The 21,529-nt window shown below is 39.2% G+C and overlaps 1 protein-coding gene across 1 annotated transcript in view; it reads right to left on the bottom strand.

Moving 5' to 3' along the window:
* LOC113532249 (proton myo-inositol cotransporter) overlaps window positions 1-21,529 on the bottom strand; it is a 52,383-nt gene that overhangs the window by 20,215 nt on the left and 10,639 nt on the right. Inside the window, exon 4 of the mRNA XM_026923539.3 lies at window positions 3,632-3,740. Within this exon, the coding sequence (XP_026779340.1) occupies window positions 3,632-3,740 (109 nt within the window). The remainder of the gene's footprint in view (window positions 1-3,631; window positions 3,741-21,529) is intronic.

Genomic DNA, 21,529 nt, shown 5'->3' with positions numbered 1-21,529 from the left:
GCCCAACCTCACTAATGCTCTTGTGGTTGAATATACACAAATCCCCATAATCACATCCAAAATCCAGTGGAAAGCCTTTCCAGAAGAGTAGAGGTTATTATAACAGCAAAGGGGGATTAAATCTGGAATGTACACATATGGCTGTGATTGCCAGGTGTCCATATGACCTTATAGTGTATGTGCTTAAAATATGGACAGCATGTCCATATAGGTCAGAGATATTCAACTAAAATTTATAAAGGTACAGTTGCATAAAATTCCTTGCTTACAAAGGTCTGGTGGTGCTGGTGGATGACAGATGGCATTAGCACTAGGTATCATTCAATCTGTAGGCCTGAAACTTAACCACTGAGCCAACACTTCCAATTATACAGCTGCACCAATTACACTAAATGACAAAATAGTTCGTCTGGGAACCGAAAGAGAAAGGCGTCCACAGGAACAACAGCCTGTTTTTTCTCGTACCTTTCATTCATTCTTTGTATCTTTGGATTAGAAGCATTCTTGCCTGATGTGTCAGCTCTTTCCAAACCTCAGCAGTCTATGATGGCCCTGACCCTTCTGCTGTGTACAACAGTTGGGACTACTGAGTGTAAATAGTGTCCAGTGTTCCATAGCTCATTATTAATAGGTTCTAATACATCATCCAAGTATTAATAATACACTGCATCTTATTGAATTGTGGTATGAACATACTGCTTGCATAAGACCTTCACAAAGTAAATGTATCACCACTGATAAATACAGAGAATGCCACTGCAAACAATCAGCTCACAGGGTTGTAAAGCAAATATGCTGATGATAGCCTGAGGTGGCAATAAGCATGTGCTACTGAGCAGAAGAAGACAATAAATAAGCAATCATGGCATGGGGCTTAAGTTTTAGGAGGAGATTATGGGACAGGCACGTACTTGTCAGAGTCTGATTAGAGAGAACATAGTCTAATTATACTGGTACTCTGTGTGCACCTATGAGCTAAAGAGGGATAAGGATAAAGGAAGCCCACTGAGCCTGTCTGTCGACCCAGCAGAGCCACACTATTACTGTGGTTATAGGTCATTTGTAATGTCCACATTTTAGCATTGGTTAATTGATGCCTGCTGAATGGGCAAGGGCTTAAAAACAAATGCCAGCCAGTTGCCAATGAGAGAGAGAGAGAGAGAGAGAGAGAGAAGGTGGAGAAATTCAGAGAGAAAAATAGAAAGAAAGAGAGCAGTAGAGAGAGAGAAACTGAGTAGAAGACAGGAAGAAATATAGACAGAGAGATTAAAAAAGAATGAGAGACAGAGACGAGAGACGAGTGTGCTGCTCAGCATCAGTAATGATTAAAATGATATGCAGTTTTCTTTGCAATAACTGTCTTATGCACAAAGGTGGAGTAGGTTCTCCTGCTCAAGGCCTTTCTATATGTGTGCATGTTTAAATATGGGAAGAGAAAGAAAGTGAGAAAGAGAGGGAGAGAAATAGAGAGAGAATTGAGTGGAGATGAGGATATAGTGAGCAACGTTAAGGTGAATTAGAGAGTACTGTCCCGCGGTAGAGGAAATGTTTGTCTTTAGATAACATTTATAGCTTCCACACAGAGGATAAAAACTGTCTATGTCTAGATCAGCCTCATTGCTTACATGTCTCCAACTGACAGCCACAAAAGCCCCTGAGAGCTGTGCTTCATGACACAGGCTGATGGAGGGATCTCTTGGACAGCTGAGCCTGACAGATGACGAGATGACGAGCTGTTTGTGTGTGAGAGTTTGACATGTTACATCATTCAGAGAGCAAGACTAGGCAAAGACCCTTGGATAAAAACTGTAAATCCACTGATGCTGCTATGTTTTCAGTGCTATTATGTTGTACTGATTAATGTGTGTGTGAGTGTGTGTGTGTGTCTGAGTTACAGTGGTAGCACATAACAGTGTTGTGTGTATATGTTTGATCCACTAGACTGATTACCTGATGCTACACACGTTGAGAGATAAATCGTGTTTTTTTTTTCAGACCTGTCTGCAAAGCCCTCTCACTTTCCGAAATAAGAGCCGAGGCAAAGTAAACACGCATGTACGCGTGCACTCGCACATTCATGTCTCCTTTTGCTAGTGACATCAGTGGTTGCCTAGCAACGGCACATATCCCAAGATTGTGTAAAGCTTTCGTTGAGTAGTTCATCGCAGAAGGTGGAGCAGAAGAAATGACAGGAATGAAGAGAGGTTATGAAAATGAAACAATGAGCCACATGTCAATGGACTACAGTGATAAAAAGGGTTATAGTGTTAAAAGTCTCCACCCATGTATATTGCATTTGGCCAGCTAGTGTATACAGTACTACTGTGCACTCGTTTCCAATAGGAAAACAAACTTTGGACACCATAACATAATGAGCTTTTGGAGTAAGCTAGTCAGTGAACTGAAAAAAAAAAGTTCCCAGAAGCAGTTAGAGACAAGTAAGCAAGATACTTTTGTGTGTCTGCCAACAGGCTAGTCTGTGGTTGGTTGTTTGCAATGGCAATCAACCTATGAAGCCAGGTGGTTTTTGGCCATGTGTACAATGAAAAGTAGCAGGCTCATAAACAACAGAAGTCTGCCTACAAGGCTATAGCCTGAATAACTACAACCAGGGCAACTAAACTGAAGTCACATCCAATGTTTTCCTTGCAATTAAAATGAGTGTGAATTCTGTAACAGCAAGCAGTCTACCTGGCCGATCTTCTCCTCTCCTACCAGTATGTGCCCTCAGGTCCTTCTATATCATCTTTCCATGACTGGCTAGCTTACTATTCTTCCATTTAACCTTTCCTACAAGGCTGATCATTATTCCATCAAATCATCTCCTCTTTCAGCCTGGTCACCATTCCATCACCCAACCTACTCTATCAGCCTGGTGACCACCCTATCATCCAATCTTCTCTTCCAGGCTGGACACCACCCCATCATCAAACCTCCTCTTCCAGCCTGGTCACTATCCCATCATCCAATCTCCTTTTCCAGCCTGGTCACCACCCCATTATCCACCCTCCTCTTCCAGCCTCATCACCATCCCATTATCCAACCTCCTCTTTCAGCCTGATCATCCCATCATCAAACTTCCTGTATCAGCTTGGTCACTATGCCATAATATGCATCTCTAATGTTCTGCTCAATATCCATCCATCCTACCTTTTCTGATGGCCTGGTCATCTCTGCTATTTATTTCTCCATCTATCACCTTTTTATTAGCCTATTTACCATCCATCCCTCCATCCAATGTTCTCTACAGATCTGTTTCCAATCTGTCCATCCATTCTCTTGATTTGCTCACTATACGTCTATTCATCTTCCACTACAACTACTCACCAAGTATCCATCCATCAACCTGCTGTCTTGCTCAGTATCCTTCTTTCCCCCCTCCTCTACTTGCCTGTGCACTATTCCTATATTTATCCCCCATTTGTAACATTTCACAGGCTAGTTCAACCCCAAACACAGTCTCCCTCCATAACTATACTAATTGAGTTTGTAGTTTTTATTCTTCTCTGCAAGTGGTTTTATTAGTGGCAAGTACTATACAAAGGAAAAAAAACTATTTATAAATATATCATTATTATTAGTACTGTGGTGCAATGAAAGAAGGGGTGTGGTAGAGAGGAACCATGCCTACATCACTGTATTGATGCCAGAGAGCTGCTGGAACATGTGGAGTCCGCAGCCCACAATGAGAGCACGCCGGGCAGGAGGATAGGTCAGCATGCGCCACAGCACTGGGCCATCTGCAGGGAAAATAACACAGAAAATTACCTTTTCATGACATCCCTTCTGTATACACATACATATACAATGACATGAAAGACTGTGTCTCCAGGATCACTATGACAGAAAACAATAATGCTCCAAACACAGAATAGTGCTCCAAACACACAATTACATAAAATATTTCACCTTTTTCAGAATCAGGATTAGCTTTATTCGGTAAGTGTGTGTGCAGACACACAAGGAATTTGTTGTGGTTTTTTAAGGTGCTCCTTGGTACATACATGCATACATACATACATATCTTACATGAGAACAGAAAACATTTAAATAGTAAGACTTAACAATAATAATAATAATAATAATAATAATAATGTGTATGAATCCGGAACAGAAGATTTATGTACAGATTTGTGCATTATTTGCATTTATATACTGTATATATAGCTGTATAAATAAAGAGATATGCATATGTATTAAAATAATACTTGAGAAAGAGGCAGTAATTAGAGATGGAGGATGAATTACAGGAATGAATTACAGAACACAGGTAATAATTCCTGTGTTAGCTGTTTAAGCTGGAGATGGCATGGGGGAAAAAAATGTTTTTATGCCTAGGTGTTCTAGTGCACAGAGATCTGTAACGTCTTCCTGAGAAGTGCAAACAGGTTGTGGCCGGGGTGAGAGGGGTCTGTGATGATGTTACCTGCCCGTTTCTTCACTCTGGAGTTGTACAAGTCCTGAAGGTTGGGCAGGTGCACACCAATGATCCTTTCTGCTGTCCTGCTGTTCTGCTGTCTGCTTTTGAGTACTTATTTACCTATTTACATTATCTACTTGTCTACTTTGCATATGACCAGAAAAAGACACTGTTCTGTCACAGTCTAAGACAGCATAATGAACTGTTTGCATGCTTGTACTCTTCCATAATTGTGTGGTGCTCATTAAGCTCCAGCTGCATATTGTGCTGCTTATAATCCAACATCTAAAATGAATTCAAAGTTCAGCAGTGCAAAAAAAGATTCTCTGTGTGGCTTCAGAGGGAAGGCAGTCTTAATTAACAGAGAGAGAGAGAGAGAGACATCTGAATGACAGCTCTGAATCTATTGTCCTCGTGAATGTTTTCCCAAATGTTTGCCCCACTACATTTACTGCTTTTCTGATAAAGCTGCTCTAGCATTTTCCTTTACCAATCTAACTGATTTAGAAATCTTTATTCATTCCACATTCCACTCTGTAATACCACAACAGCTTGCTCAAATCAACTTAAATATGAGTGGAAAATACAAGGAGATCAAGGGGTGGAGGGATCAGCAATTAGTAGAAGCTTGTCAGTTCAAAACTCACTGTTGCCAGAGAGCCACAATTTTATCCCTAAGCAAGACCTGAAACTGTATACTTGTATTGTATGCTTCCAAATTTCAATAAAAGCACTTAAAAGCAAACAAATAAATAGGGACTTTATGAATCGACAGCTGCAGACATGGCTATGGCCAGGTTTTAGTTTGCTTATGCTAAAAAAATGATTGTTTGACGAGTCTTTTCTTTGGTTGAGTAATTTCAGTCTGTTCAGTTAAATGATATATTCTGATTCATTCACGAGTTTGTTCAGTTGCATGGTTTGCCCAAATGATGATCATGCCTCCATCTAAGGCAACAAACAGCTTAAAGAGTAATGTAGTAATGTAAGTAATGTAGTAGCTCATAACCATTGCTATTCTGTTTTATTTTCTAATACAGTACCATGGAAGAGTATTTGGCCCCTCCTAATTTCCTCTACTTTTGCATATTTGTGACACTAAATGGTTTCAGATCCTTATACAAACTCTAATTTTTTATTCTAAGATAAGGAGAACATGAGGAAATGAAACACAAAACATAGTTTTTAAATAATCATTTCATTTACTGAAGAAAATGGTTATGCAACACCTACAGTATATTACCCATTTGAAAGAATAGTAACCTCCCTAAACGTAAGAACTGGTTATGGTACTTTTAGCAGGAACAACTGCAACCAAATTCTTCTGATAACTAGACAACAGTTTAATTACTGAATTACTGAATTGTCATAGGCCAATTGACTAGGCCACTCCAAAACCTTAATTTTGTTTCTTTTGAGCCATTCAGAGGTAGATTTCCTCTTCTGCTTTGGATTGTTGTCGTGCTTCATAACCAATTTAGTTTGAGCTTCAGATTACAGATTGATGACCGGATATTCTCCTTCAGGATTTTCTGGTAGAGAGCAGAATTCATGCTTCCATCAATTATGGCAAGTTGCCCAGGCCCTGAAGCAGCAAAGCATCCCCACACCATCTTATAGTGTTAGTTTTACACCAGATGTTACAGGACCCATGTCTTCCAAAATTCACAGAACACTATCCCAAAAGATTTGGGAGTAATCAAGGGTTTTTGACACTTCCTTTTGTGAATAAACCTTGTGCACATGAATCTATACTCTGTGTTTCCGAGTCCTCCTTTACATTGGATCAAATGAGCCCAAACAGGATTCGTTTAATGCACTGACTCATCTGATTTGCTGAATGAGAGAGGAGCAAATCTCGATCATGAATGACAGGGTTCACTGACTCAAGATGCAAGGACCAGGGGTCTCATTTATCAAAGCATTCATAAAACAAGTACTACATTTTTGAGTAACACCCGCCTAGATGCACAAGAAAATTGGTATTTTTCACCGCTATATGCAATGGCCACTAATCAGAATCAGAGTCAGAATCAGGATTTAATGGCCAAGAATGCTTGCACATAAAAGGAATTTGTCTTTGGTTACAAAGTAGTTGTACACAATCTAAATTGATGTGTTCGTACACAGCCACATGCATTTGCATAAATAATTGCCCTCAAATTGCCATGTATGGTAAACAACTTCCCTTTAAAAAGCACAGTAGCCTGCTCACGGTGCTGCTTGTTTCAGACGACAAGGTAGATGCAAAACAAAAATGGTTTGGCACTTTTACAAGTAGTTTGCCTAATAAATAAATTCATTCAAAAAAAGTAATGTATTTCAGTGTGAGAAATATGATTGAAAGTAAGAAGTCTCATTATTCAACTCGTAGTTGGTTGGGAAATGCCAGTACCGTCTCCAATTTCTCTTTGAAGTGTATCAGTAGCTAAAAGCCCTGGATCAACTAAAACTGCACTGGGCAAATGAAATCAACTGATGATCCACTCCTCACTCTTAGCATAGTTAAGATCACATTTCCTCCACAAAGCTGCATTAGCCAAATCTTCAAAGAAGGCATAATCCCAATCGATCTTTAAATGTTCTTTTTATATGATTTTTACATTACATTCTGTCTGTGTCATCTCTCTGCATCTTGTGAGCACTGAAATCGGTTATTACTCTCAGTTATGCTGATATTATAGACAGTGTGTGTTACAGCTGCACATAGTTTACCTGCTATTACACTTTTCTACCACAAGGGGTACTTGCATATGCATGGTCAGGAGTGTGTGGAAGAATACGCACATTCTCAGGCATAAGCGAAACTTTGTAAATCCCATTCAATGCATAGAAATGTGCGTATACATGGTTTACGCACAAAACTGTGCATAAGCATGGTTGATAAATGAGGCCCTAGGTTTGGCATATGTGCAATTCCAAATACTTACACATACACTTAGACTTACACAATTCACATACATTTAAAAACACAGACAGATAACCATATAATGTAAACCTACGTAAAATCTGTTTGATAATCATGAAGTAGGCTATAGATTAAATTCCAGGATTCAGTTGTGAGGTTTGCAATTGCAAAGCCTATCAATAGCAACTGAACGTAAGGAATGACATGTTTGAATATGTCTACCTCCTGCTGCCATAACCAGTTGGTCAAGTACAGCAAGGACACCAGTTTGATGTACAGTTGCCAGCCAGTTGAATGTACAAGTCCAAGCTCCAGCCTGTTGTTGGCTGTGGTACTAAAACACAAACAAACTCTTAAATTGCATTGAATCTATGTCTGAAGGTCATGGGAAATAGGGATATTGCCACATTTACACTACTACTTCATTAGGTCATGCCCAAGTTAAAAACAATGCTAATGTTTCGGTCTAGAAACATCTTCCAGCCTTCATCAGGCCAGAAAAACCTTGACATTTTTTTTTTACTTTGATATGGCCTAATAAAGTAGTGGTGTAGCTAGTAGGAAAATTTGAATATGAGTATCAAAGCTTTATTTTTCATTGCTTTACTGTTGTTTAGAGACTTTTAAAACTGAAATTCTGTTGAATTCTACAGTATGAACAGGCATATAAATTTGAGGCAATTTATACGTTGTGGAATGTGCATGCATTATTTATAGCTTTTCACAAATGCATTCTCATCCACTATTGTATAATTCATGCTTCAGTCCTTCCATAATCAAATTCTTATTATCACTATCATCTATTGATACTTCCATCAATCCATCCATCCAGCGATCCATCCATCCATCCTTTACACATCCATCCATCCATCCATCCTCACATCCTCGATCCATAAAATGAGGCAGGGATAGCAAGAAAGTAGAGGTTACTACTGAAGGAAATGTTTCATCTATGATGTTTCATCAGTGCAGTGTGATGTCAGAGGAAGCTGCTCATATGTCACACGGTGAATGATCACTGCATGGTCCCTTGAGACAAGTGCTACAGACCCTAACTCAATTTCAGACCCAAACACAGATTCATGGAGTGCTGTGAACCAGGCCATCAGTGAAACGACTCTTATAATGAAGCTCTAACTTCATTCTCTCAGACGGACAATCTCCACTTCCTAACAGCTGCTCAAGCATGTGCATTGTCCCTTATCTTAATCCAATCAAGAGCAGACCAGAGGAGCATGCTCCCTACAAGAAGACAAAGGGTCACTATTGGACATGTTTTTTTTTTTTTTTTTAAATTTTCCCCCATGATTCTCTCCCTAATTTAGTCTTTGCTAATTCCCACCCACCAGTTAAGTCTTCCCTATCATACGACAGCTACCAATCCAGGAGGGAGAAGGCTACCACATGCTCCCTCCGAGACATGTGAAGCCAACCAACTGCATCTTTTCGAACTGCTGCTCATGCTGTAGCGTAACACACTTGGAGGAAACTGCTATGATTTCTTTTCACATTTTATATTTTATTATAAGCTCTTGTGCATCAAAACTGTAACATCTTGTGACTATTTTAACATTGCTGTACAAACTTTAACACCCAGCATGCCTCTGTTTGCATCACCATTCCTTGTTCATATTATTGCATATTGTTTGATCTATGTGCTTAATGTTACTCCTAGTTTTTTTAATGTTTAATCCAGATCACAGTCTACCTTGTCTACCTTAGTTGGTGTTCAGTCACTTCCGGGTTTTCTGGTGTAGTTTGCTACCTTAGTTGCCATTGTATTTTTGTTCTTGTTTATTCAGTGTTTTTGTCATTAACCACTGTTTTATTACAAACTGCTAAAGTGATCCAGGCAAAACGTAGACACTTTTAAATACAGTGGATCTGCAGCTCTGCTACAAACTGCTACTAATGAAAAGTTCCCTTCTTCACAGTAATGTAATATCCATTTATCCCATTACACTGCAGGATTAGCTGACATCAATTTTTTTTTTACCTATGAAACCAGTCAGAATGATAAGAGGCTTTAAAGCCTCTTTAAAGATTTCTATTTTATTATGTTCAGGCCAATGTGCGTTGGGCAAGAGAGAGTATCATTCATTCACTGCTTTATCCTGGTAAGTGTTGTGGTGGATCTGGAACTTGTCTTAGGAACACTGGGCAGAGGCATGTACACTCTGGATGGGATGCAATTCCATCGCAGGGCACCATGTACACACTCATCTGTACATTCATTTACATCTAGGAGCATTTTTGCATAGCCAGTTTTTCTGAGGTGAGAGGAATCCAGAGAACCCCCAAGGAAACCCCTACAAACACAGGGGGAATCTGTGTAAATCTAAATAAACATTTTTGCAAATATCTAGTAGCAATCAGTCAATCTGTCTTTATACCATTGATTACACTAGTGACAATGTCTGGAATTAATACATGCAAAGATAACAGCCTAGTTTTCAATACACAGATACTGTAGGTCCACTAAAGGCAACATAGTTACAATCATCACATTGTGTTTAGGTTGTCGATCAAACTGACTGCAAGATGCCACCACTACACGTTGTATATCCCTTATTTATAGAAACCACTGGGCCAGGATATTGAGTCATGGAGGTGCCACAAACAGAGATGAAATAAAATGAATATGCTGTTAATTAGACTATTATTTCTCATATGGGGATGAAGCTCCAGCTGGACCGGCTCCCATGCCAGTCTGCACATTATTGAGTCTGGCTCACACTTTTAGAGCTTGGCTCTGTGTTTTCTGGTCTCCACAGATGTGCTAGAGCAGCTGGATAGTTATGCAAAGGACACCAAGGGCCGCTGGTTGCTAAGATCCTAAAGCGAGGTCTGACCAGACAGATGGACCCAGGAGAGGTACGCACTATGTCTTTTTCTCTCGCTTTTTTACTCTCTCCTATCTCCTGTCTGGCAGCATAGCTCCTCATAGACTATCAAAAAAATGGCATTCGTGAATAATGTCCTACTTTTTTCTTGCTGTCATGCAGTATAATTAATCCCAGTATATGGCAAATACTCTATAAAACCATAGGGAAGACAACTCATGGGGGTTTCTGTATTTCCTTTTACCTGTTGCGGCTTATAAAATGGAAACAGATAAGCGGAAATTTACATTTATATGCCTCCCTTTCATCACTGAGTGAGCTTATGCATCACATAGCATGTGTGTTTATGCTCAGTATGCTACTGAGATCTACATGAAGTAATGAACTGTGTAATGGGAGGACTACTTCAAAAGCTGAGAAAAAAAATCCACAGTCACCATGTCAACTAGTTTTATAGCCTTTTCATCAGTCATGAGGGCAGACATACTTTCAAGAAGAGGCAGAAACACTGAAGAGCAGAGATAGTGGGCTGGCAACAAAGCAAAAAGCAAAAGCATATTGTCGCTTGATGGCACTCTTTGCCCCTGCAAAGAAACACTTCATACATCCAAAAGAAGAAAATGAGATTAAGTGGCAATGCTGAAAGCAAACTAAAGGCCAACAGAAGAGGAGAGAAAGGATGAAGGCATGAGAAGGATAGAGGAGGTTATTTACTATTAGAATAAGCATAGACAAGACATGGTTACATACTAACCATGCATTGATAATCAGTTATAGGTTACAATATACAGACATAACAAGCAAACTACCATTCCTGGGGACACTTAAAAAAGAACATTTGGAAATAATATGGTAGGCAGCAATTTTGTTTGCTGTGTTTGCTCTTAAGGCTGTCTAATTTAGAGGGTAGCATAACTAAATCTGTTCCTTTATATGGCCAAATATGAATGCTGCATCATCCTTGTCTGAAAAGGCAATTCTGCTCTGAACGAAGAATATATTTACAAATTTAAGCTTTTCATGAATCATTTTTTAAAGAAATGTCAATGTGATAGTACAACCCTGATACGTTTTTGTATGAAAATTTTATATATGCACATATATATATTCATTTAATTCAGCTTGCAATTTTTAAAAGTGTTAGACTTGTCACACTAATGCCATTCTTGTCACCAGTTTCAAATAAAGTGGTTCAGCCCCACCCATTTTCTTCCAAAGGCTACTTACAAGGTATTTAGAGTTTCAGCACAGGGGGTGAGGTCATTGGCATAAAGAGAAGGCTTGATAATGTTTTCAGTTCAATTGCAATTCATCAGGCAACAGAGGGAATTAAAAATTACAAATTGCTCCTTTAATACATAGTGGCCTCATGAAATCCTAATGAACCTATTACCTATCCAATTGTTATCTGCGTTGCTGTGCAGCCCCATAACGGACAGAATATATTCATATGCATGGCTCCCTCCCAGAAGCATCTCAGTCATTCAGCTAGCTCCAGCACCCTCTTTTATTTGCTGAAATTTTGGAAGGTTCAGCTGGAAGTGCAGCAGCCTGGATTGTGCTGCTTTACTATGATGTTCATTCTTTATTACAAACCTGCAGGGTGAAAGCAGAGCTCTCACTCTTTTGCCCCTTCCATTATTTAGCATAAGAATATGAAATGATTTCATTTTTGAAGACACGTGCACAGATGCACACTCTGTCATCTTCTCTCCCTTATGCACACAGAGCTGTCTCTACCTATCATATTCTGATCATCTAATCTGTGAAGCTCAAGACTGAAGATGCAGCCATCTGTTCCTGCTTATGTCTTGCTTTGTGATATAGCTGCACTTGTAAACAGTGAAAGACACATGGTGTGGCTTTGCATTTGGATTCTCAGAGAAGCATCAGGTGCAATACAGAACATAAAAACTGGATTACAAGGTCTCCATGCAAACAAATCCAGTGTTACACAACGTGTTGGAAAAAGACTTCAGGCTGCACATAATAAATGACATGGACAGAAACATGAACCTCCAACAACAAAGACTGCAGTGGATAAAAGACTAGAACATAGAAAAAGATTGCTTTCAAGTTGCCTATTGCATTGTGTTCTGAATAATGTTATTTAAGCGGTAAATGCTTAACGAATTATTTTAAAACACCCTCAATTCCTGAGAGGAACCTAGACATTTTTCCTGAAGGTTGTTTTCAAGACTGTTGTCATTAGAAACAGGGAGAAAAAACTGTAGTTTTGTGTATTTCAGAAAAACTACAAAAGACTAGACTAGAAGATTAGTCCGGATCAAAATGAATATATGATGTATGGCTATATAAGCTTAACATTACTGTATATTGTCCTCAAGGAGAGATTTTCCTTGCCACTCTCACCTCTGGCTTGCTCATTCAGGATCTAAATATACATCTAGGATTCTATAAGTTGCTTTGTGACAATTATTATTGTTTGAATCTTTGTTTAACGAAAGCTAACAGAAAGCTTAGTAAATGTATGTTTTGCATTATGTTGCATAAATAGGCCTGCTGATTACAGTGATTTCTTTTTGAATCCTTCTTTTGAATCCCTTCAGCTTAGAGCTGGAGTAGTATGTCAAACATACAGGAAGAAAGCCATACAAAAAAAATATCACAGTTCCAGTACAGTATGCAACTGTTTGTAGACACATTTTCAAACACCAAAGTACAGTTCAGTATCATAATACATTTTTGGCAGAGCAGGTCATCAACTGTTGGTTTGGAAAAAATGCTAGAATATATATACTTTTAAAGCTGATGGATATGGGGGCTAGAAGCCCTTTCAGGTAGAAAAAAATGGAATTACTCATGGAAGCTACTCAAGGTTACAAGTGGAAAGTCGATATACATTCAAGAATTCATGCCTGCATTCCCAGCATATTATACACTAGTAGGTATGCCTAAATAGTAATAACACCATTGCTGTATTGACATAATATTTGGTATAGTAGTGTGAGGGCTTATAATTTTCCCATGTTATTTAGATTATGTTATAAGATGTTCTTTTATGCACTTGACTTTTTAGGTAGATCTATTAAATATTAAAAGATTTTCTTTTAAAAATCTGCTAGTTCACGTTCAGGTGAGTTTTATTGTCATTCCTCTGTATAACTTGTATACATTGGAACAAAATGCTTCATCTGGTTGATGTATAAGACGAGTGCAAAATATTCAATAAATACTCAGGAAAATCAACACACAAAACAGTGCATACTAATTAGACAGGACAACAGACCAATAGAATAATTCTAGCATATTTTAAATGACAATTTGTTTATAAAAATACATTTTTGATTATCCATGCCATTAAAGTACACTGTTCTGTCAGTCAAAATGATTTCATTATACCTTGCCTCGGGCCAGCTTACGGCATGCAATCAAAGATTCTCTGTTGTTGTGAGATGAAGGATAACTTTAGACAATGAAGTATCTACACCCCAAAATTTCCCAGTTTTAATTTCATCTGCACTACATATTGTAGTATCATAATTACTCATTATGGGCTTTGTTTTAGTGCGGGCCTAAGCACACATTCTGAATAACAGCACCACAGTCTGGTTGGGCGTAAATGTTCCAATCTGCTTGGATGTAAATGTTCATTTCTACCTAAAGAAATGAAAGTGTCTGCACTGATGTGGTGGAGTTGTGCAACATAGGGTGTAACAGCTGAAATCCACCAACACAGTGGTGCAACCCTCTCTTAGCACAGACACATACATTGGTATTCTTTTGACTTTTTGAAACATGTAACCTTAGAAATTCTGTTCCATTTCTTACAATCCAGTTTTGTGGAGATACTCTATTTATTTCAACATAAACAACCTACTAACTAAATACAGCTGACTGAGTTATTCTATAAAAAACAATTAGAATAAAGCATCACCTAAAAAAATCACATGAAAAGATAGAAAACACATTTGCTAACACATCAGCTATGTCAGACAGTACCAGGAATATATTATCCTAAAATGTACAGTATAAGTGAAATTTAATTGGATATTATTATGAAAATGTTACTGTGATGCACTGCACACAGTTTTAAAGAGAATGAGAATAGCTGATTCAATTGGATATCACCTAACCACACCTCTTGTTAATATATTCTTTCTAACCCAACCGCTGTTTATAATTACGCCACTCTGCACTGCCACTCTACCACCTGCACTGATGGTCAGGTACGTACCAGGAATATATCAGCTACACCACACACAAAAACACTGTGAATTTGAACCTTATATTTGCTCATGTTATTATCACAAAGACAGGGCCCTAATTTATATGTTCTGTTTCTCTCATCTGCATGTGTTATACGCTATATGGCCAAAAGTTTGTGGACATCTGACCATCACTCCCATATGTGCTCCTTCTCCAAAATGTTGCCACAAAGTTGGAAGCACACAATTGTATAAGATGTCTTTATAAGCTGTAGCATTACAATTTCCCTTCACTGGAACTAAGGGGTCCAAACATTTTCCGGCATGACTATGCCCCTAAGGCGAGGTCAGTGAAGACATGGTATTCCAATGTTGGTGTGGAAGGACTTACATCACCCGCACAGAGCCCTGACCTCAACCCCACTGAATACCTTTGGGATGAATTGAAACAGTGACTGCACCCCAGGCCTCCTCACCCAACATCAGTATCTGACCTCACTAATGCTCTTGTGGCTGAATGAGTACAAATCCCCACAGTCACACTCCAAAATCTAGTGAACTTATAACAGCAAAGGGAGCTTACAACAGCAAAGGGAGACTAAATATGTTTAAGAAGCACATATGGGTGTGATGGTCAGGTGTCCCAAAACTTTTGCCCATATAGTGTACTTATTTATTTATTTATTTTTAAATTGTGAACTATTCTTTTTTTAAAAATCTCAACCAGAGTGGCAGGATTGTTGAAGGAGAACTTCATGATTCTTATCTTGAGGTGTCATCTTCAATACTTAGTAATCAAAAAAGCAAGTGTATCTCTGTAATAACACTGCCATCCTTCCAGATGTGTGCATGAGTATTTGTGTGTTCTTAATGCCGATGAGTTCAAACAGTTGTATAATTAACTGTCTTGTCTAGTTGTACCCAGGCACAGAGCAGTTTGTTCTGCCTTTAATCCTCACTATTGCTCAATTGGGTTTTGCTCATTTGCCACTGCAAGTGATTACTACAAAATAGAGACCCTGGGTAGATTTTGATTAGATTTCCTTCTCGAGGCTTGTGCTGGAGGCTAGAGAGCTGAATTGGAGAATTCCAAGCAAAATGTCCAGAAAGCGTTGGTAACATTTCCGAAATATGAGCTTGCTGTATCCATCAATGCTTAATGATGGCAGGCGCTGAGTGGACATCAAATGGCTCCACCTAACTTTCTCTGCCTGAAAAGACTCCTATCTGCCTGCATTAAGCTTTCATCTGCATGGTGAAAGATCCTCCGCATCACGCTTTAATTCCCCACTAATGAGAGCTCATATGAGGGAAGTGGTGAATAGGCTTTATTATGTCTGACTAATGTCCTTTCACATAATCAGCTAAACAGGACAATTGAGGCATCATGGAAAAGAAATACTTACAGATGTCAAAAACACAAATGAAAACAAAAAACTGATTAAAAGGCAGTCTCAAAACCGTCTATTCATCTTTTACCTCTGGGGGCATAAATCTGAGGTGGGACAGAGAGAGACAGAGAAAATGATCCTTTTAAATTGGATTAACTGAAATGAATTAGACTACAATGCTTCTTGCATCATACTATCCAATTACAGTGTGTTCTGAGTACAACTTGCAAATCTTATGAGAGACAGACTAATAGTGTCGAGCAAAGAAGACAGAAGTGTTTAGGGTGTTAAAAATGTGTAACACTGTGAGAAACAATTAGTACTTATCAAGCTAGACAGTAAACAGATGAAACAATTATAGTGATATTTGCAAGTGAAACACACATACACACACACAAAATAAAAAGTTATGATTCCCATATACTGAATCTAATGGGACAGTCAGCTGTTTTCGGCAGACAAGCTCTGAAAGAGTTTCTTGAAATCCTAAAACTGTGAATTATTAATTCCCTGAGCAAATCCATTAATACAGCCTCCATTTCTCCAATGTTCATGCTTCATTGTGCAAGCTTCAAAGAAGCTGCCTGACCCGTAGCTGGCACATAAATATAAGAACCTGAATTAGATACTGTGTTTATCATCGTATAAAAATAGACAGCATCATTAAACCACAAAGAGATCAAAATGTCCATGAAATGAATCACCGCTCAGATGAACATGGTTTATGACCCTGGGAAATCGCTTTTAAATTGTATCAGCCAAAAGAAGGCGTAGAGGATGGTGCCGTAATGGGAGGTTGCTCTCTATTGTTACCTAACCAATTTAAGGACATATAAAAGCATTGTGCAAATGAACAAGAATGTTTAGTCTTTATCATGTAATAACAATTCAGTTGAGATCAAACGAGCTAGGCAATGCAATTAATTCCCTCTACTCCCATGTCCATCTCTCTCTCTCTTTGTTTCTTTAAGAATTTGACAATGATTGCATGCTGGTTGTACTGCACTATGAACCAGCAATTTCAGATCTACCCCAATATCCACACCTCACCTTTTTGCATACATCATCACAATACGTTTGAAAACAGCCTAAGGAATTTATATTCAACTGTATATTATATTCAACTCCAAATTCAAATTTGGTATTCAGAATTAAGGGTTATTAATGATAATGTGTGCATTTTCTTTGTGTTGAACCTATGACACCAACTTCCACTGCATGCTATATTTGGAGCATGTAGCTATCTGTATGACGGATGTCAAATATGTATATTTTTGTGTGTAGTGTCAAATTGTCAAATGTATTAAATGTCTCAAACAAGGCTGCCTCAAGTCAAAATAAACATATGTCTGGCAGCCTGGGAAAACTCTTCATATAGAAAAGAATTTGAAATTTTCTACTAAGCTTACATTTACATTTGCAGCATTTAGCAGACGCCCTTTTCCAGAGCAACATATTTAGGATTCAGAATTACGACATGCAGTTCTGAAAACTACAGGCTGTCCTGAACTGAAATATGATTCTCTTTTTTTATGTATCTTAACCATAAGTAAAGTTCTGGCATTTTAAAGCCCTTAGACTTTGTCTTTCAAGATTTGGTTGAAAGATGTTGGAGTATACAGAGCTTGAGAGTCACTGCTGTTGAATCGACTCAGTTGCCAAGAAGGCTCAGCAGAGGATTGAACTTCTGAATTAATTAAAATGTACAATCTACATAGGTCAATGTTGATCTGGTGATACACTGTCAGAGTAAGGGTCAAACTAAAGCCAGGGATGGGCAAAAATACACCAATATGCATTTTGATGCACAACCCAATAAACTCCAATGATGTGTCAAAATAAACTAGTGGAATAAAATGGAATAAAACATTGATATCAAAGATGTATGAAGAAATACAGTATTTTGCATTAAGAAAATACTGGAGTATTTTTGAAGGAACACAAATGATTAGTTCTCTTATTGATTAGACCTTTAGCTGAATAAAGCTGGTAAAAGCCTGGAATAAAATGTTCCAAGGTGTCATGATACCACCAAAGGGGCACCAGACTACACTTCCCATCATCCCTAGCACATCACAGTCACCCTCACCTGTGTCTTAATTCACCTTGATTAGCACCACTATATAAATTCCCTTTTTTCAGCATCTTATTGACAAGCTTTTGCTGTGTTCGTTTATGGCATTTGGCAGACACCCTTATCCAGAGAGACTTACATTTACCTCATTTATACACTTGAGCATTGGAGGGTTAAGGGCCTCGCTCAGGGATCCAACAGTAGCAGTGCTGGGGTTTGAACTCATGACCTTCCAGCTAGTAGTCCAATGTCTTAACCACTCAGCTACCAACACCACATACCCTGTGTGTTGTCGTGCATGCCACAGTCTCACTCATACAGTAACCTGCATGTTGTTGCTTTGTATCTTCCGTTCAGGTTTATGGTTCTTGTTTTCACAGTTTTTGTTGTTTGTTTATACGGCACATAACAAAAATCTGCACTTGCATCTGCCTCCTCTACAAATCCCTGACAGAACGCTTGACCAAACATGGATGCAGCAGATTGATGCAGCGGAAGAAGCCCTCCTTGAGAGGAAATGCTAACTAGAACCATCTCCCACCCTCGGGACTGCCTCCTTGCTCTGCGGAGGACTTCGCTCTGCCTCCTTGCTCCACTGAGGATGACCCTTTATCCTTCTGCCCTGCAGAGGATGCCATTACAGCTCACGGCCTCACCATGGGCATCACTCAGTCTCCCTGTGACGTCTAGGACGTCACTATGCCACCCCGCTCCACTTCGGACATCGCTCTGCCTTCCTATTCCACTGAGGACATCACTCCGCCTCCTTGTTCCGCTGAGGACATCGCTCCTCCCCCTGCTTCGTGGTGTACATTGCTCCCCACCTCTTGTAACATGGAGGACGTCGCTACCCCCTCTTGCCTCGTGGAGTTCATCGTTCTCCTCTCTGGCTCCACGGAGGACATCGCTATACTCTCATGCTCCTCTTTGGACTTCATGCCAGCTCCACCTCACTGCCTTGTGGAGGACGTCGTGCCTCCTGCCGGCTATGCTAAGGGTATCTCCTCCAAGAACTTTGTTGGCCTATGGGCCTTTATCAGCATAGAGACATCTCACATGACTGTCCAGAACCCTCTCGTAACTGTGTTTCGTGGTTTTGGAACCGTGCGTTAAAGGTGGGGGGTGATGTCATGATATTGCCAAGGGGGAGTGAACTACACTTCCCATCAGCCCCAGCACGTCACATGTCTCAATCACTCTCACCTGTGTCTCGCTTCACCTTGATTAGCACCACTATATAAGTTCCTGTTTTTCAGCATCTTATCATCAAGCTTTTGTTGTTGTGCTGTTCGTGTGTCATTGTGTGTGCGCGCCACAGTCTCGCTCATAGCCTGCATGTTTTTGCCTTGTATCTTCTGTTCAGGTTTATGGTTCTTGTTTTCACAGTTTTGGTTGTTTGTTTATATGTCACATAATAAAAATCTGCACTTGCATCCGCTTCCACTACAAATCCCTGACACAAGGATACATAGGGGAACTATAATTATATACTTCCTAATAACATTTCCAAATAATGCCTTCCTTTTTTTATTAAACATATGTGAATAAGCATGAACACACATGAACACACATGTTATTTTACAAACAAAAAAGCATTTTAATACAAATTACACTTAGATTTTTTTTTTACCACTATCATTAAATACAAATCACAGAATGGTATTTTGTATTTCAAATAAATATTTTAGATACACGTATCACATATAATGCACATTGCACCACATCATCTAATGTGAAAATAATTAGCAGAGAAAATAATTAGCTGTAACCTGCCCACCCTCCAGAACCTATACACTCACCAGGGATTGAGCAAGCAAAATCTTTGCTGACCCTTCTTCACCCAAGATACAACGTCCTCTCTTCTGGGAAACAATTCAGAGCAATTAAATCCAGGACCACAAGAAACAGCAACAGTTCCTACCCCCAAGCGGTGTCTCTCATCAATCATACCAAACTCTGATCTCTACAGACATTAAACAGTTTGCTGATTGATTTATATGAATGCACACACAAAGTATCCTGTGCTGAAGAGCACCCATGCCCATATACAAATTTTATTCTTGGTATGACTGTTCCTCAACCATCTCCTGCTGCCTATTGAACATAGACCTGTACATATTGGATGCATGTGTTTTGGGGTGGGCTTTGGAGAAAACAAAATGGAGGCGCTGTATTTAATTCTTCATTATATGCTTGTACGGTCATTGTAACTTTCTGTTTTTGTGTGAGAACTCATTCATTCCTCCATCTTAAGTGAGTGAGTAAGTGCTTTATCCTGGTCAGGGTCTCAGAGGTTCTGAAGCCTATCCTGGAAACTCAGAGAACAAGGTGGGAATACAACCAGGATGGGATGCTAGTCCATTGTAAGGCACCATGTACACACATTAACACACTCATTTGCACCTATGGACAATTCACTGTAGCCAGTCCAACATGATTTTAGGAGGTGGGAGGAAACTGGAGAACCCTTTAGGACACCCATGTAGACATGGAGGGAACATGTGAAACTCCATACAGACAGTAACATGAGCTCAGAATTGAACCAGGACCTGGGAGCTGTGAGGCAGCAATGCTTCCTGCTGTGCCACCGTGCTGCCTTGTGTGAGAGCTCCACTGTAGCAAATTACTGGGCTAATGTACTTGGCTAATAACATTTAGAAAAGACAGAAAGAAAGCCTTTATTTCGCACATATACACTGCAATGCAGCAAAATTCTTTCCTTAGTGTATACCAGCTTGTTAAGAAGTTGGGGTCAGAACACAGGGTTAGCCATGATACAGTGTCCTTGGATCAGAGAGGGTTACAGGCTTCGCTCAAGGGCCCAATAGTGGCAGGCTGGCTGTGCTGGGGCTTGAATCCCCAACCTTCTGATCAGTAACCCAGAGCGTTAAACTGTTTAAACTATAATGAAGCTTCTCTGGGTATGTATATAATCAGAATAAAAATTTTTTGTCATTGAAGTAAAGTCAAGCACAATCTGATTTGGTGAAAGAAAACAAAACTAAGGAAGACTTCTCACTGTTATAGAAATGGGTTTGACATGTCCAGGCAGTGTGTAGTTGAGTGGTGTTTTCTTCTCCACTCCCTTGTTTGAAGGCAATGACCAGTGACATTACACATCTGAAAGGTGAGGGATGCAACATTGCATCTGTGTGTATGTGTGTGTGTGTGTGTGTGAGAGAGAGAGAGAGAGAGAGATGGCCCTAAGGCCTCTGGCTTATAGCAGTCCACTCAATTACATGGTCTGAGTGAGAGACCTTTAGCTTCCACTACCCTAGATGGTCTTCCATTTTTCAGAGAGCTACAAAGTCTTTGTCTTGCACAAATTGCTCAATTTGAGAACTGTCATAATTGTTATGAGCTTTGTGTGATGCTTTCAGACCAAATTTAAAAGCAATTTACAGATTTTTCTTATCAGTACCTATTGTACAGAAAAATTTGCTGTTTCGTAACTCAGTCAGGTACCATTTAAAAGTTTGAATACTATGAGTCATATGATCTACTTTATTATCTCTCTTTGACTCAAATTGGTTTAAGATCATGGACACAAACAGTTCTTCATTATGTTCTCCTATTATATTAATTTGACATTAAGAATAGACCAGTGTGAATCTGAACAAGATAGCCCACATCATGGAAGTGGGGATTCATATAGTTTATAAATTATTTACATATACCATGTTAGATCTTTTTCCACCTTTAATGTGATATAGCAGCCAACAAA

Source organism: Pangasianodon hypophthalmus, chromosome 18 (assembly GCF_027358585.1).
Source record: "Pangasianodon hypophthalmus isolate fPanHyp1 chromosome 18, fPanHyp1.pri, whole genome shotgun sequence".
In the NCBI taxonomy this organism is placed as follows: Eukaryota; Metazoa; Chordata; class Actinopteri; order Siluriformes; family Pangasiidae; genus Pangasianodon; species Pangasianodon hypophthalmus.
This window is presented reverse-complemented; position numbering and strand designations above follow the sequence as displayed.